The 18,514-nt window shown below is 40.3% G+C and overlaps 1 protein-coding gene across 10 annotated transcripts in view; it reads right to left on the bottom strand.

Annotated features, from left to right (window-relative positions):
- Positions 1-18,514, bottom strand: part of DMD (dystrophin) — a 2,449,111-nt gene that overhangs the window by 44,989 nt on the left and 2,385,608 nt on the right. For 8 of the 10 annotated variants that reach the window (XM_060182733.1, XM_060182732.1, XM_060182735.1 and 5 more), the window contains 7 exons: positions 18,096-18,262; positions 15,721-15,832; positions 14,096-14,232; positions 13,345-13,383; positions 10,249-10,314; positions 9,151-9,216; positions 6,428-6,586 (listed from right to left, as the gene is read on the bottom strand). In XM_060182733.1, coding sequence (XP_060038716.1) covers positions 6,428-6,586; positions 9,151-9,216; positions 10,249-10,314; positions 13,345-13,383; positions 14,096-14,232; positions 15,721-15,832; positions 18,096-18,262 — 746 coding nt within the window. The remainder of the gene's footprint in view (positions 1-6,427; positions 6,587-9,150; positions 9,217-10,248; positions 10,315-13,344; positions 13,384-14,095; positions 14,233-15,720; positions 15,833-18,095; positions 18,263-18,514) is intronic. The other 2 variants (XM_060182738.1, XM_060182734.1) reach the window with 2 other exon arrangements.

The following is an 18,514-nucleotide window of genomic DNA, read 5'->3' as shown; positions in this document are numbered from 1 at the left end:
GCCATTTTCCCCATTTTGTTGCCTGTTATTACTGGATATGGCCCAGCCCCTGATGATGTACTTTTCTATCACAAGGTGAAGACCTCTAGTCTTGCCAGCTAGCTACAAAGAAAGATTGGATAGTAACTGTGAGTGAAGCCACAGTGTGTTTGGTAGACATTCCTCAAGATGTAGTTCACAGGTGGATGGGGAGCTAGTGTAAAATGGACTTGCATGTGAAAGTTCCCCCAGGTTTGACAGTGCTAAAGGTTCTGTCTCTATCCAAAATAAATAAAATATTAGAAAGAACTCTATCTAGCACATTAATTTTGTCAAGTTACTGGACATTTTTGTTGGTAGTTCAGTTAGAAAGCCAGCTTCCCAAGTAGAATGACATTGTACAAAGGAGTGCAAAGGCTGTTTTCGTGGCAATAGATGATTTAGTACCTACCTTTGAATTTCCCAGATTAGGCCATCCTGTCCTTTGGGTTTATAGGGCTTTACTATAAGACTAAATCAAACGTTGACTTCTTTGAGAGAAGATTTAACGTTCTTCTGCACAGACACTTGTTAAAGCTACTTCCTCTGAGGTCCCCAGAAAGACAGCAAGGGTTCTCAACGAAAGTTTGAATGACTTTCAATGTTTAGTACAGACTTGAGTTACTTACCAAAGTCTGTTTCACTGAAGATCACAAGTGGTCTTAAGTCCACCATATTTCTTTTACTTCTAGACTACCTGCTGCAAATACTAAGTAATCATGACTTATCAGTACAACGGTTTTCAATGTGTATCTGTACAACTGTTTTCAATGTGTATCTGTCCTTGGAATAATTTTTCTTGGAGTTATCTTTTTAAAAAATTTTTATTTATTTATTCCCTTTTTTTAGCTCTTGTTTTATTGTTGTAGTTATTATTGTCGTTGCTGGATAGGACAGAGAGAAATGGAGAGGGGAGAGAAAGATAGACACCTGCAGATCTCCTTCACCGCCTGGGTGGCGACTCCCCTGCAGGTGAGGAGCCGAGGGCTCGAACCGGGATCCTTATGCTGGTCCTTGCTTTGCGCCACGTGCGCTACCACCCGACTCCCTTCTTGGAGTATCTTATAGAACACATATTGGGCAAGAGAATCTTTATCCTTGGAAAAGTGCCATTGTTTCTTTGGTCTTTAATGTTGAGATTTCTAGAGTTACCAAAGGTCACTACAGTCAGTCACATAAGTCTTCCCTCTAGCCCTTGTTATAAAAAAAAATACATTGGTAAAGATGCTAGGTGATAATCATATCACATGTAATGTTTAAGAACACAGAACTGAGGGTGTGGGTAGATAGCATAATGGTTATGCCCCAGTTCAATCCTCTGCACCAATAAGCTGGAGCTGAGCAGTGCTCTGATAAAAAAAAAATAACTCTATAAGTTTGAATCTGGGCTCCTTTCCTGGCCAGCTATTTGATTTTGCTGTTCATTATCTGGAGCCTGGAAAAGTATGGTGTTTCCTTGGGGATCCTGCTTCTTTCATGTAGCATTAAGGGACAGTCAAGTTACATAGCCTCACATCCCTCTAGTTGCAGGGAAGCTTAGATTTGAGGATCAACTATGATAGTTCTTGTTTGTTCATTGAATTACTCTATATTATACAAGTCTTACTTTTATGCCTTGTTGAAGGTGCATAGATAATAACAGTATAGGAAATTTCCTGTTGAAAGTTAAGCAATCAGAACTCAGGACGTCTGATAAGGAGTTTCTTTTTCTCCCTCTACTGACATTTGCAAGTCAGTAGCTTTTCCTAGGAACATGGTGGCAACAGTATTTTCCTAATTAAAATAATGTCTTGTCATTCAGTTTCCTATTTTGCCCCATCTCCCTGGGATCATTCAGTGACCTTTTCATTTTTCTGTATATAAATATTTATCTTCACTGGGGAGATTCATGGTTTTCACATAACACTAACCCCCCTCCCAGGTTTTCCTCCACCATCATGTCCCAGGGCTTGAACACTTTCTCCCGCCTTTACTTTGGTGAAAATGCACTATATTTTTCACTTGTTTAATACTTCCTTATTTAGAACCTGGACATTTTAATTTTTTTTCCACACTCTCCACAAAGTCCTACGCTGCTGGAGACTGAACTAGGGATCTCTTGCTTGCAAGTCCAATACTTTATCCACTGTGCCACCTCCTGGACCCCAAAAGTTTTGAGTTGTTCCACATGTAGATGAAGATAACTTGGTACTTGTCTTTTACCTCTTTCTCATTTAGGATAATCACTTCTAGTCCCATCCACCCCCTGGGACATTTTCCCAGTCTCCATGGTGTTAGCTCCCCCTGCTTATGACTATTTTTCACAATTTTCTCATCCTCAATGTTCACTGTTCAGTAGCTTCTACAATGCAATCCAAGCCCCTTAAATAGTGGTCTTCATCTATCACTACTCCTCTCTCAATCTACTCATGAGAATGATAGGTGGAGAGAGAAAGCACCAGATATTACTCTGGAGCATATGCTGTGGGGACTGAACTCGGGGGACCTCATGCTTGAGAGTCCAATGCATCACATCACTCACTGCTCCATCTGGAAAGCTCATCCTTCCCCCTCTCTCAGCGTGGAGTGCCTGCTCAATCCTCCCTTTGTCAAGGTCTCTCCAATTCCTCAAACAATTAATCATTCACATCTGATAGCTGTGGTTTCTCTGCAATTGATGGTTCCAGTCACAATCTTCACCCCACCACCACATCAAACAGCTCTGCCCCTCTCTGACACATGCACCTTTCCTAGTTTCACTATGCTAAGGTCCTAATCATATCTTCCCATGGGTTTCCATGCTGTTCTTTCCAAATCCCAAGTCATGTAGGACAGTGTAACAGCATCAGGGATTGGCTTTGCAGTTGACACCACACTCTTCCCCATCTGGGACCTGTCTGGCCTCCTCTCCCATTTGTTGCCTTGCTATGAAAGCAACACCACTGTTTGTACATCCCCCCCTCATTGGCTATCTTCTCACCATCACTTGAGACCCACACAAAGAAAGGAATGAGGACATCCTAAAGCTATAACAAGATTGAAAATTATTAGCTCTAAGTCTCTATGTCCTTTATAAGGTAAAGAAACAGTTTCATGATTGCAAGATAGCTCCCCGTTCTATAGCATAACTAACCCTACCTAGAATTGCTTTGAACACAAACGTTAATAATTCTTTTATATTTATTTTATTTATTTATTCCCTTTTGTTGCTCTTGTTGTTTTATTGTTGTAGTTATTATTGTTGTTGTTGTTGGATAGGACAGAGAGGAGGAGAGAGATAAGACACCTGCAGACCTGCTTCGCCGCCTGTGAAGCGACTCCCCTGCAGGTGGGGAGCCGGGGTTCGAACTGGGATCCTTATGCCGGTCCTTGTGCTTTGCGCCACCTGCGCTTAGCCCGCTGCACTACAGCCCGACTCCCAAACATTAATAATTCTGTTATGATCATTGAAATAATTAAAATGGAGCAACAGAAAATATCAATTTAGGCTGTCTAAGATCTGGTCACCCAACAAAACATATGTCTAACAGTAGAGTTCATGGAATCAGGTCAATATTTACCTGCCTTTTGGGGGCCAAGCAGTGGTTTCCACCCCACCCCGAATTTCTGTCTCTATACAATAATAAAAAGTTTCTACAATGCTACCTTTTCATTGCTAGAGCTAGTCTTACTTAGTTCCTTTGCCCAGTACAACACAAAACACCAGATTTTGACACTATAGATTGAAGGCTTCAATCTATTCAGGAAATAGAGTAAATCATCAACATCAACCTGGCCTTAAACTAAACTACCTTTGGGAAGAGGACACTGTGTTATGCAGAAGTGAAACATTAAAGACTGTATATGCCACTAGTCCCCCAAATTTATGAGTGACACTATCAAGAACATTCTGAGCGTTCCCCTATCTCCGTGGCATCTACCCAGAAGCATCCCAGGACTGGGATTTGGAAAATGAACTTTTGACATTCTAAATTTATGACAAAGCAAAGCTTGGTGCTAATCAAAGAAGTTTGAGGGGGGGAAAAGCCTTTGAAAGGCTTTTCTTTGTGAAATTGGGTTTAAAAGGAATTCCAGTCAGAAGTACATGCATGAGTGCTACAATTAAAATATATTCAGCTTCATTTCATTAATTTATTCAGAAAATATTTATTAAACACTATGTGCAACAACTGGGGAAATGCAATTCTATAGACAGAGATAAGATGCCCCTGAGACACATCTACATTCGCGCCTCTCTGTTTTCCAAGGGGATCATGGGGAGGTATCATGAATACAAATAATGAACAGAATTCAGTGGTAGATCTAGCAGGCATGCATCCAAAGGACAATCTCAACTTTGAATGTTCCCCTCCCAGGGTCTCTCAGAGGAAATAGTGGACTAAAGGTTCCTTAGGCTGAATTTAATGGTGACAGAGGAAAGGAAACCAGACAGGTTGTTTTCAGTACGTGAGCTGTGTAGATGTATTTCTCTAGGCTTTGGCAGGAAGTGAAATAGTGACAAAGTAGAGGGAGGAAGAAGTATGTTCCTTCTGACAAGACAAAAGTCCTTTAGAACTCTTAGGAGGCCTGGTGTTTTTGAATGGGCCTGGGTATTTCAGTATCGCATTGCAAATAAATGAGCATATTCCCTGGAATGTACCTAATGTGTGTGAATATTTTATGGATAAGAGTAAACTAGCTATTAATCTATGTACATAACATTTCATTTGATATAAGAATCATTTACATAGAACTTCTCTGTACATGCCTTTTCCTAGCCATATTCATTAAGGTGATCTAAAGACTATAAATCAAGGAGTACCAACTATTGCAGCAGGATTTTGTTGTATGGAGTGAAAATTTGCTAACAAACATGAGAAAACTCTTGACCAATGAGATAGATTATACAAGGCCCTCAATGTGTTTTTACTCCTGTATAACCTCAAATTCTACTTACACAAGTCCCCACTTTTTCTTCCTATTTGCCACAAATGGAAATAATGATCCTAAACCAAATAGAGGTAACTATTAATGACCTTCACTGCCAAACAGTTTTACATGTAAGGCCAAAAATAATGTTACCATTAACACCAGGAAAATGTTCAATATTAGTTTCGGCATGGAACTTCTATGATATCCTCAGGTTTTTACCAAACATTTCCAGAACACCCACTAAGCATTCATGCAGTGCTCAACACTATAAGGGGGCACTGGAAATAATTGGTTTTAAAATGGTCAAGGGATTCTCTGAGAAAGGTGCAAAGCATTCTGAGACTATAGACAGATTACTTTCAACTGCAGGTATCTAATAGGATTCTGTGAGGTAAGGCAGTAGCTAGGCTGAAAAACAAGCTTGTACTTGACCCCAAAAGCAGATGAGAGCAGGATGTATTCAGAAACAGTAGCTATAACAGCATGACCTGAACACATGCACACACACACAAAGTTGTAAAAGCAGGTCAAGAGAAAAATGTGGAAGGCTTCAATGCCTGGCTGTTTTTTCTTTAGAGGTAGAAATTCAACAAAGGTGAATCTGATGCTGGGTTTTGGTGCTGGCAAGAGGCAGGATGAAGGACTTATCGGATGGGTAGGAAAGAGACTAAAGGGAAGCTGATCTAATAAGGAGCCCTGCCATAAGGGCAGAGGTATTAAGAGCTAGAAGGGGGCAGTGGATGAATGGCGGTTTCTTTTTTCATCTGGAGGCAACATACTCCCTGGGGGCAGTGGTCTCAGCCATATTGTCTTGCCTATATGAAGAGGTGCCTTGGGCTAAGGGAAAGCGCTAAAAGTCCCCAAGCCCCAAAAGTCCCCAAGCCCCACAAATTCCAGCAATTGTTCCTTTCAAGACTTGTCTGGTGGCATTTGTCTACAGAAGGCACACTGACTTAGAAGTGAGCATGTACAAAAGCCTTTCTTAACCAAGGGACCTGTGATGTGGGAAGTGTAAGAAATCCAATGGTCTGCCTTACCCTGATACCACACACTACCTCCCATTTCTGTATCTTTGCCATGAGTCTTTTTTTTTTCAAATGAAAAATGTAATGAGTTTTGTTCCCCAACATGACCAAGTCAAACCTACTCTTCAATGCTTTGTGTAGATAATATGGCCAAATACATGTACACATCATATCATTATAAGCTTAACGGACCTGCTTTGTTCTTGAATCCTATTCTCAAGCGTAAAAATAAAACCTCAAACACATGCAACAAATCAAATACCACTGTCGGCATTAATTCCTTTCACACCTAAAATAGGTCTTAATTACACGATTGCATTAATTTTCGTCTTTTTAGTAACGCACACACAAACAATCTGTAAACGGAGCTAGACAGATTATTGGAGAACACAATCAGACATAGAATGACTCTAAGTGACGATTCCTGGCACTTTTCTATGTTTGCAAGAGGAGGCGCTCTGCTTACCAACGACAAAGCTAGAAATAAAACTCACCTGTTTTCTTCCTCAAGATCTGCTAGGATTCTCTCTAGCTCCCCTCTTTCCTCACTCTCTAAGGAAATCAAGATCTGGGCAGGACTACGAGGCTGGCTCAGGGGGGAGTCCTGGTTCAAACTTTGGCAGTAATGCTGGATTAACAAATGTTCATCATCTCTGGAAAATAAAATCAAAGGTTTTGGTTTTCTCTTCCCCCTTATTGTGATTTGGGGGTCAGGGACTCAGGTGTGAATTTAAAAATAGAAACATTTATTTGTTCTTAACAATTAAATTTGACCCTTATTCCTCCTCCTATAGACATTCTGACACTACTGTGGTTGTGGTCTACCATTCTACTGGTGACAATTCAGTGTTTCCTGCTCAAGCTTTCAGTTGCATTTGACTGGCCTATTTATATGGGTAAATGAACGTCAAAAATACGGGCCCTCTGGTGACAGTTAAACCAATAATCTAATATTAAAGACATTATAATTGCTGTATAATGTCTCCACTCTATAAACTTGTCAAAATAATGTGTGCTCTAATTCACACTATTGATGACTGTGTGGCAGGGGGACCGGGGGGGGGGGGGTTGGGTTGGAAAGCTACAGCTTTAAAAAAATATTTCAAGTGGAAGGTAATATAGCCAAAGAAATATTGCTTTGGTAAGCCAGTCTGAATTTGTATACAGCCATATAGGCAGGCCTGTATCAATAATGAAACTATAGTGTAATTATAGTCTAGATTAAAAAAAATTGGGTGGGGGGGAAAGGCCATTGGGGTAAATTGTTGAAAGAAGATCCAACAACTCATTGCATAGAGCAGCTTTTAAGGCCTGGTCTTGTGGAACAAATAAGCACAGACTTGTACTTCATTATTAGTGACTTAATATTGACTTACCAAATTATAAGATGACGGGGGTATAATTCTACACCATTCCCTCCAATGGAAGCTACCACGCTTTTCCCAAGGTTGTAGATATGGTTTGACTATTACTTCTTTAACTGTGTCTATATGTATATATACCTGCCCCTTTTCCCTCCTAAGGCCCTACCCTCTCTTCCTTCCAAGTCACACCCATTCCTGCTTCCTCTTTTCTGGAGGGGTCCTGATGGAGTTCAGAGCTCTCTATCATTTCACAGGAGAACTTATCTTCTAAATATACTGCTTTAGCTCCTGACAAGCCTGTACACCCGCAAGATCTAATAGCGTCCTTCTTCTGTTCTTACAGCACACTGCTTAATTAAGATGACACTAATCACCTTCCCTTTACACTCAGTGTTGTTGTTGGTTTTTTTTGTACTGTCAGGCCAGATAACTGGTTGAGAAATGAATGAACAGTTGACTAAACACATTGGTTGGATGTTAGAAAAATATTTACACAAAGTCAACCAAGCTAGTTTCTCAGACCTACCCCTAAAACACGACTTTGCCATCAAACACTGATTGAAATGGGTTATATGTTCTCATAGTGAGCTGCAACTAAATCACATTTCAATAAACAGAAGCTGCTCTACGGCCTCTCTGATTCAGTATCACTCCAAATTGTGAAAGCTTACCACTAGGACTTGCCATGTTTCCTCACAACATGTAGTTACAATCCAATTTTCCTTTCTGTTCTCTGGGGCAGTCAGTGAGTGGCAGCCATTGATTTACACATACAACTTGAAGGACTGTGAATGTAGCAAAGCCTCTAATCTCACTCAGTGACCCCAAAAATCAAGTTATTTACATTTAGTTGATTCTTTGACAAAGTATTTTCTACAGTAAAACTCTTGATACTTTTTCCCATAGCTGAGAATGTACCAACACAAATGTCCAGTGTTGACTTGATTATTATGACCTTGATATATGTACTAGGTGAGATGATTTCAGTCTCATGCTTTCAATAGCCAGTTATGTATACATGCCACTGTGGTATGCTTTCCCTCAACCTCATCCTTCTAACCGTCCTTTACTCATCTGAGCATGGCTCTGGGTGGCCACACACACTATGTATAGTTTTGTTACTATTATACCCTTTGGTGAAATGTCCATAACTTATGCTGAAATTTTAATGGACTTTTATCTATTTTTATTAGTTATTTTTTTAACCAGAGCACTGATCAGCTCTGACTGGTGGGGGGGGGGGGCGGCGGCTCTGGAGCCTCAGGCATGAGATTCTAGTCAAAGTATGCCTTGTTTGCCACTGTCAGCATCCCTCTCCTGAAATTAGATGGGGCTAGCTTATCACCCTACTAGCAAACTGTGACCTAAATTTATACCTTCCTCACAAGACTGTCTCATGCCTTACTTACTTGCTTCACTCATGTCGATGCTAAATCATAAAAATTACTACTTAGGATCTCCATAAGGAGATGCCCAGCTAATCTACCCTGTAGGCTTACCAATGCAACCACACCAAGATTGTATTTCCACTCCCAATGAGTGGAAAAAATACTACTTGGCCATCACCTTAAAAATCAATATGGGAGTCTGCAACCTGTGATAAAATGGTTTTAAACAATTTTCAATAAAAAATAACGTGAACTGTCTTCGCTCCTCTGGAATATCAAGAATTTGGATGAGCTCATTCCATGTTAGGTTGTTACGAAGAAAAAAATGCGACTGAATGGCTCTTTGAAAAAAAAAAATCGAATGAATATGATGCTCATCCCTATCTCCTGTACTACCCTACCTCTTATTCCCTCAAAGCAATTTCATCGTCAGGAACATTTTGTAAAAAGAGATGGGATACTTACATGCTCTCATTAGGAGAGATGCTATCATTTAGATAAGATCCATTGCTGTTTTCCATTTCTGCTAGCCTGATAAAAAACGTAAAAGCTCATTAAAACTTATGTGACTTCTAAGAATGTATTCAAGACCTAATCGAACATTCCTGCAAACTAAAGGATAAATCATGTCAAGAAGAGAAAGAAATCCTTCACATTAAAGGATGCGTGTGCTGGTCTATCTATTTGAAGCAATGAATGGTAGACCATACCTAGTTAGTAGTGTTGCATTTATACTATAAATCCTAAGGGAAGTTGTATTTCATTGTTGTTTCTTCAGAGATTGATTTCTTCTTCTTCTTCTTCTTCTTTTTTTTTTTCTACTGAGAAACAGGCCTTTGCTTTCACGAGAAAAGCTTCCCTAATGGCACGTGTGCTCCAGAGCTTACACACCACCCACCCCCACCCTGGCTTTTAAAGATAATTAAATCTCTCTACTGATAGACACTTACATATAGCTAGTTAAGTGCTTTTTCAGTTGTTTTTGGATATTAATAAAGGATGGCTTGACTATAAGCTTTCTAAACCTCTACTATTAATATTAACCTTAAAAAAATCCTCTTTCACCTCATACAATAGTTTTTTTTTTTCCTACAACTTAAGTTAACCAAACACTTAAAAATTCATTGTAACAAGCATAAGTTATCTTATAATTAGCAACTCAAAGTGTCTAAGGCTTAGGAAAATTATTCTCTTCTTTACAGCAAATTATGGAAAATAAACATTCAAATAGAAATCCAAATGCTTTCATAATGCAGTAGCATTTGTTCACATTTTTAAATCTGGTCTAGCCATTTTCTCAGGTTAGACAATTTCTAAGTCAGTATACAAAACATAACAAAGCCCTCCGAGATGCTTCAACGCCAGGCTTAGGGGAGATTGTTCTGGGCTAACGCTTTTATTGCTGTGCAAAATCAACATGCAGTGAAATGGCATGCACGTTAGAGGGCACTTTGATTAGTAGGAATCAGACAAGATGGGGGTATGTTTAAAATTACTATAGGTTAGCTTTCCTTGGTTAGTTATTTCAATCATTATTGGCCTGGCATTCAACTAGTCTCATACCTGCTAGCATAATGTTCAATGCGTGAATGAGTATCATCGTGTGAAAGCTGAGGGGACGAGGCAGGCCTATAAGGCAGAAAATGTGATTAGTCACAGATACCATCCCTTAAAGGAGAGAAAAATAACCCACCACATAGAATGCTTTTATGTTAATTCTATGGCTAATGTACACAGTTGTTCCTACACCTTAGATATTGTCAAGTATTTTAAATCCTAGGTTTGAGAGGTAATTGTCATGCTTCTGCTTTGTTTAAAAGCGAGAGAGAGATCAGAAAACTTATTTGGAAAGTTTCCATGACAGAAAAGGTTGTAGTAGACAATCTCTGTGCGACAGTCTGCTCGTATCGTGTAATGCGTTCTGCCTTCTCGTTCTGAAATTGTGTTAGCACTGTGATTTAGTTTTAGACAGTTTATATACCGGTGCCCTTTATTAACTGACCTCTTAGTGAAAGGGAATTTTATGTTTGACTGCTCCATTTACAGTCAACAGTTTTAGTTCCAAAGACAGCACTCTAGCCCATGACTTTTTTAAAACTAGAGCACTGCTCAAAGGTAGTGCTGCGGATTGAACCTAGGAACTTAGAACTCCCGACTTAAGATTCCATGAATGTATAATGATGTTTTGCTCTGTGCAGTTCTGTAAAAGTAGTCTATCAATAGAATATCACACTATCTGGAAAATGTAGTAATCTATATTTGGGGGGATATAAAATCTCAGTCAAATTTAGTTTCAAAAGACCAGACTTATTAAAGGGTTATCTTTTTTCCCCCTACCTATTCACAGCTGATCTAGTCATTCTCCTTGAAGTTTTTATAGTATCTTTTGGATTTACTTTAGGGAAAAACAATCTCTTCTGAAAACCAGTTTGGGCCTGTGCTGTTTTAATTGGAATAGGACAAAAGGTCTCTTCCATTTCTTTCTTGACACTGAATGCCCTTAGGTGAAGGCCTGAATCCAAAAGTCAACAGCAATCTATTCAGTGAGGACTATTTTAGTTCAACATCCAAACAGCATTCAAAGACTTGGTCAGATCACTAAGAAGGATAGTGTTTTTTCCTTTAAAAAAAAAAAAAAGGAAAAATGCTACAAATCCATGCTTAAAAAAAAAAAAAAGACACAAACTCAGAAGGTAATTTCGACATACTACAGAAAATAGCTAGAGTCTTCCCTGAGAAACAAAAGCCTTATTTATGAAGTCAATGTTGTCTAGTATAAGTTGCCATAATCAAGCTTGGAAGGAATTACAAAGGTGCTTGTACTGTCATGAGAGAACTAAAGGATGATCACCCACGTTTTAGTAGGCACATCCAAAGATTTTCACATGAACCTTCACTGCATGCTCGGTGACGTAATCTGCCTATTTCTCTGAACCCAGGAATAGCCCAGTATTAGAAAACTACTAAGGTTTGCATATAAATTCCAAAACACTTGGATAAATTCTCATACAGAAATCTTATGCTGTTAGATGCTATGTACACTAATAAGAAAAAAAATACATACAAAAAGGAAGTACTTATTAAAACAGAAAATGAGTCAAAAGGGAAAGCTGGCCTGAGAAGAGCCATTTAAAAAGTACAAAAGGAAAAAAAAAACAACCACTTAGTCCAAAGTAAATGCAAAGCTTACAAAGCTTTCTAAAATACTTTTCCCAGGGAAGGTAAGAGTACTGCTCTCATCCCTAAATACAAAGCAACAACCAAGGACTAGGCCTGCTATTCTTAATAGCCAGTTCCACCTCTTTTGTGAAAACTCCCTTAGTAAGTTTTCATCAATTTAAGTTTCAAAGCAGAATAGCAGAATAGCAGAGTAAGTATGTTAGAATTAGTTTTGCCTAAGGAAAAACAAAAGCTCTGTATCTCAGTAAACTTTGAAATTTTGTGATTCTTAGTAAATGGATTAATTGTCATCATTGTAGGATGTGTTAACATCAGATAGATTTCTGCTGACAAAAACAAACACCTTAGGACCTGACTATTACCTCAAATATGGTAACAATTTAAAAATAATCTAACCAATTTTTTGATAAAAAGGCAGAGTTCAATTACCAGAGTTTCAGAAAGGCTTCTTGTACATAAGTCACATTTGTCTTTGCCCATGCATTAAAATTATTCTTGAGCATAAAAAAGTTATTTAGATTATCCTGCTGGCCAACACTACATGTTTATTATGGCTTCTAACTTCTATAAACAAATACACTACCTACTTTAGGGAGTTCATTAGCCAGGAATAAAAAATAAACTTTACATCAGCCAAGCCCATCCTCCAAACAGGTCATTTATCCTTATCTATAATAAGCTTCTCACAAAGAGAGACTATTCTAATAAAGTATACTTTGAAATACTAAGAACTTGCCATAAGATTCCCACATAATGTAATTTTAAAGCATGCACTGTTTGCTAATCTGTAAATCAGACCACAAAAAGAATCTTCTAACATTATAAACTACAAAAACAAATAAGATATTTGTTGGCATCTAATCTTAGTAGTATTACAGTATATTTTCTGCCCAGTGTTAATGTTTAACTGTTTGAGTTGAATATTTAAATTACAGAAGAAAGCAAAGTGAGTTTAGTTCAAAACGGAGACACTATTAGGCATTACCTAATAAAACATGCACACACGGCGTTGAGATTATTCAACCAAAGTCAACATCATACTAGCAAACACATTTTGCTAGTTTTTAATGGTATACTTATAACAGGCCTTAAAGAATGTTTGCATTGTTGTTTGGAACATCCTAAGGCACTAACTCTTAAAAAAAAATACAGCTAAAGAAAATTATCGGAAGACTCTTCCTGCTTGTAAATGACGGATACTAAACACCGCTCCCAGGTCTACACCTCAACAGCCAGAGATGGCTTTGATGTGGACTTGAACTCTGCTGATTTATGTGTCATCAGGTGGGGACCTGAAAACCTCAGTCAGATTCTCCTGATCCATGGTAAATGGCATCTCAAAGTCTTACCAAGGGAAGAGAAATAGTTGAAAATGAAGGAAGAGAAAGTAACATGTCTTCAAAAACAAAATAACAAAACTAAAAAATTGAGCAAGCGAATGTGTTGGTGGTAGCAGCCCCCTTCAGCAGAAGTACTCACGCAGAATCTACCGGCCAGAAGTTGATCAGAGTAACAGGACTGCAAAACAAAAAATGAGGTGGTGAAGAGAGACACAAGCAAACTCAGCAGCAAAGAAAAAAAAATACTGAAAGGCCAAAATAAAGGAAATCCAACCAATTAAGGATGAACTATGGAAAGCAACAGCCAAACCAAGGTGGAAAGTGAGTCGAGATAAACAGTTGTGAGACTGTCATTCAAGTTATGGGGGAAAGGGGGGTGTGTGGGTAGAGAAGGTTTTGAAGAGGCGAAGATAATCGTCAGTTCGATCATGAGAATCATTACTACTTACTGTGAAGAAAATTTCCTGTGACTATTTGCTTCCAAGTAGGAAAAAAAAAGTGACTAGATATGACCATACGATCAGATACAAAAAAGACACACCTCTACTGATTTGTGAGAAAGGAAGATCAAAATGAAATATTGAGTCACTCAGTTGTAAACAGTCCCATATTTCTTTAAAGACTTGCAAGGGAATTAATTGATAGCAGTCCAATGTGGTGTCTCCCCACCCCCAACTTTGAGATATAATCCAGCTTTTGGAAAAGGTTTTACTCTGGGGCAACAGGAAAATGTCAATTGAGCATCAATGTTTTTTTTTCTTTTTTTTCCTGCTATAGTAACTCAAAGAAATAGGAGAGACTGTTTGCATTAGGAGTGAAGAAGAGGATTCAGCTGAGGAGCTCAGAAAGACATCAAATGAAGCGTCTGTCTGGCTTTTGTCACTACTCACGTTTCCATGTTGTCCCCTTCTAAGACAGTCTGCACTGGCAGGTAGCCCATTCGGGGATGCTTCGCAAAATACCTTTTGGTGCGAAATTTATTTTTCAGTACCTTGGCAAAGTCACGGACATCTTCTCCAGATGTAGTCTGAAAGGGAAATTGCACTAAGATCAGAGTTAGGAGGCAGGGAACAACCTGGAGAGCAAGACAGACACACATCGATTCCAGAGATGCTCGTGAGAGTTAGATTATGTTACAACCCTACATGACTTCACGTTAAAAAAAATGCAGGGGGAGGGGCAAGTGGTAGTGTACCAAGTTGCCAGGCTGACTTCCCTGGGAAGATGACCTCACCAATGTGTCCTGGAACCCTGCCCCACTAGAGAGACAGGCTGGGAGTATGGATCAGTCTGCTAATGCCCAACAGAGAAACCATTATAAAAGCCAGACCTCCCACCATCTGCACCCCATAATGATCCTGGGTTCATACTCCCACAGGGATAAAGAACAGGAAAGTTTCTAATGGAGGGATGGGAATTGTACCCCTCTTATCCTACAGTGTCGTTGATCATTATTAAATCACTTAAAAGAACTTAGGACAGAGAGTAAGGCTTTGTAGTGAGATAAAACCAGATGTGGCAGGGACCGGTGGGCTAATGATTTATCTGTCTGTAAAAACCTTGGCAACATGGGGGTTGGTGCACATGTTACAACATGTAAGGAAGCAGTACTGCAGGTATCTCTCTCCTATTTTATTAGTCTCTAACCAATAAAAATACATTTTTTTAAAAAGCCTAGGCAACAGCCGTCAGGACAAGTTAAATGGAGTATACCAGCTACTGGATTACTCAATAAATGGCAACTTATAGAGGTTTTTCAGGTTGACTTGAAGTCGTGCCATACTTCCCAGTACTGTATTTCAGAGAACAGGTGGGGTGCTGGGGACTCATGCATACACTGTTTGGTCCACACCGCCGGCCTGCTTCTCTCACCAGTAACTTTTTATATCCAGGTGTGATCCGTCACTGAAAGCCCTTGCAAAAGGAATGCAACTGAGAATGACCATGAGGCCATGAAGAGAGACCTAGCTAAAATGTAGATTTGGGGTGAGAAAGGCAGGGGCCTCAAAAGTTTGCATTTCTTTGTGCCGGTCCTTGTGCTTCGGGCCATGTGAGCTACCGCCTGACCCCCCAGAGTTTGCATTTCTTTTTTTTTTTAGATTTTATTTATTTATTGATGAGAATGATAGGAGGAGAGAGAGAAAGAACCAGAGATCACTCTGGTACATGTGCTGCCAGGGCTTGAACTCAGGACCTCACGTTTGAGAGTCAAGCGCTCCATCCACTGCGCCACCTCCTGGACCACGAGTTTGCATTTCTTATAGGTAAACAGACCAAACTGTAAAGAGCAAGCATCTAGTGTTTAAGGAACAAAAGATGACCACCCAGCTTATGCCATAAGATAGCTGCCCACGCACTGGGTCTGAGTAGATCATTTCCCCATGAGCCAGTGAGAAGGGCAGTGGTCGGGCCTACAATTTGGAGACACTTGAGCTAGGACACATTCCACATGGCCTCCAAGACAGAACCTCCTCCCAGGTGAGGTCACTCTCAGGCAGGAGGGCAACCCACTTACCGGAGTGCAGTATTCCACCATGGGATAATGCATTTTATGGCCTTTTGCAACTCGACCAGAAAAAAAGCAACTTTGGCAGATGTCATAATTAAAGTGCTTCAGACTCCGGTACCTGGTAAATAAACAACAAACATGTATGCATTGCTTTAGTTCCAATTCCCAAAGAAAACTCTCTACCGAACCTTTTCCTATAGTATCAAAATACTATACAAGAAAATTGTTCCTACAAAGAGATGCAAGAAGAAAAGAGAAACTGGGTCATATTTAGATTCTACCAGGAAAACAGACTGAGATGGATGGCACTGGCAAACTTCCAATTATGGGAAGCAAAGTTTTCAAGTATTTAAAAAAATACATATGCAAGTTAAGTGGCCAATTAAAAATGTCTGGCTTTAATGATATTTTTGACTGGCATGATTTATCTTCAGATAGCTGCATAGTATCAGTAATGTCTACATCTCCCCCCCAATCTCCAGGCTGAATTCTGTTTCTCATTGTCTTTGCCACTGGCTTTATCCGATAAAGGACCACGGCCAAGTCAAACAGATTCCGTATTATACATATGGTTCTGTTGGGTGCAGCTACCTAGTTTAGATCCCTCCCAGCTTTTGATCGAGGAAGGAGAAAAGATCACCTGTGAGAGAATGTTTAGCTTCCCCTCAAAGAATGCTCCTTTTTGATTACAAACCCCACCCCCACTCGCCAGGGAAGCAGAAATGCATGAGTACCCCTTGCGGCCAGCCTCCTCTCCATGGCACCCTTCTTACCTGCCAAAGACCAGGAGGGAAAGGCTTCCTTTGCAAGCACTGCCTGTCTAGGCTTTAGAAACCTTTTAAAAAGGTTTTCTAAAGGTCTTTTTGAAAAAAAAAAAAAAAAGCACACAAATGCTACAGCAAACAAAGTAGTAAAACAAGTCCACGCGTAACTAGCAAGGAGCATTTACTTAGCTAGGTGGATTCCCAACAAGCAGACTATGCAGCCAGTTGACAACTTTATGGGCGATTCATCACTAAGGAAACCTTGATGTGGAAACATGTTTTTTTTAAAAATATTTATTTATTTATTCCTTTTTGTTGTCCTTGTTTTATTATAGTTATTCTTGTTGTCATCATTGTTGGATAGGACAGAGAGAAATGCTGGCGGGGAGACAAAGATAGACATCTGCTTCACTGCTTGTGAAGTGAATCCCCTGCAGGTGGGGAGCCAAGGGCTCCAACCGGGATCCGTAGGCCAGTCCTTGCACTTTGCACCATGTGTGCTTAACCTGCTGCGCTACCACCCAACTCCCCCAGATGGTTTCTTATATCATCATCCTTTCAGAATCTGGATTTGAGATTACTGCTCAGAGAGAGTCATTCACTTAAAACATCCAATCCTCTCAAACAGGTCAACCAGGGCAATGATGCAAAAGCCATTCGTCTCCCCTGACATTTACAGACTATCAGAATATGGTGTATTTCACTCAAACGGGTTCTGTATAATGGAAAGGGTCCTGGGGGGTGTCCTGGAGACAGACACCTATCATGGGGAGATGAGAAGTTGTACCTGTGTGTCAACGGCCGTACTGTGAACCATTACCCCTCCCCCCAATAAAGTGGAATTAAAAAAAAAACGATATTAGAACAATAGGCTGTAATGAAGACTATTTTTCACCTGCTTAGTAGCCTCACAGAAGTTGACTGTGATCCTATGCAGAGTGTAATCACATTCACAGATAAAGGAGTAAGACCCATGTCATACATCAAGGGAGGGAAAAGTGAGGCACCCCAAGTCAGAGTCACGTCTGGTTGAAGAACTGATTCTTTGACAGAGTCTATAAACTAAAAACACCACAAGAAAAAGACAGGAAGGCTGGCTTCCTGGAAAGAGATGGAAGCAGAATTCATCTGCAGGGGCCCAGTGGTAGTACACCGTTTGTTACCATGCACAAGGACCCAGGTTCAAACCCCTGGCCCCCACTTGCAGGTGTGAAGCAGTGCTGCAGGTCTCTCCCCCACTCTAGTCAGTAAAGAAATTATTTTTTTAAAAAGACCTTAAAGTAAAACAGCCAGGGGGCTGGGCGGTAGCACAGCAGGTTAAGCGCAAGGATCCCAGTTCAAACCCCCCAGCCTACGGGGGGTGGGGTCGCTTCGCAGGCAACAAAGCTGGTCTGGTGGTGTCTACCTTTCTCTCCTCTCTCTGTCCTATCCAAAAATAAATAAAACAGCCAGAATTCATCTGTACATCTCTGAAGAGAAGGGCAATCCTCCTCTCTGGGAGTGGGACAGTGACCTGTGCTTCAGTCCAAGCGCCTCCTCTTCCCCTCAGGAGAGAAGATCACAGCATACAACAGCAGGAAAGGCAACAGGAAAATGTTGACTTGGGGTTCCTACTACCTGAATCCAATGATAGGACACTCCTTGCAGATGTTGCACTTGGCCTGGTGCTTGGCAGTCTCTGCGGCAGCCACTCTGTGGAGGACAGGCAGCCAAACCATGGACTGGGGTTCCAGTCGCATCCAGTCTAGAAAGAGGGCCGCTTCAATCTCGGGCTTGTTATTAGCCTGCAAAGACAGGAGGGGGGTGAGGTGGTAATGGAGAAGAGGTGGCTGTCACTTCATCCCTTTAAAGAAAAAGAAACAATAATGGCACAGGGAGGCCCACTCTGTGCAGCCCATTACTGTTGATGTCCCCCGGGGGCTTCAGGAGTCTGCTGCCACCCTGTTGGGCTTCAAGATGCCAAGTGAACAACATCTGGACCTGGAAGGGGTAAATGAATATACACACCTGACTGAAACTCTTTAGCTCCAGTTCTT

Source organism: Erinaceus europaeus, chromosome X (assembly GCF_950295315.1).
Source record: "Erinaceus europaeus chromosome X, mEriEur2.1, whole genome shotgun sequence".
Lineage (NCBI taxonomy): Eukaryota > Metazoa > Chordata > Mammalia > Eulipotyphla > Erinaceidae > Erinaceus > Erinaceus europaeus.
The sequence above is the reverse complement of the archived record's forward strand: the minus strand, read 5'-3'. Positions and strand labels throughout refer to the sequence as shown.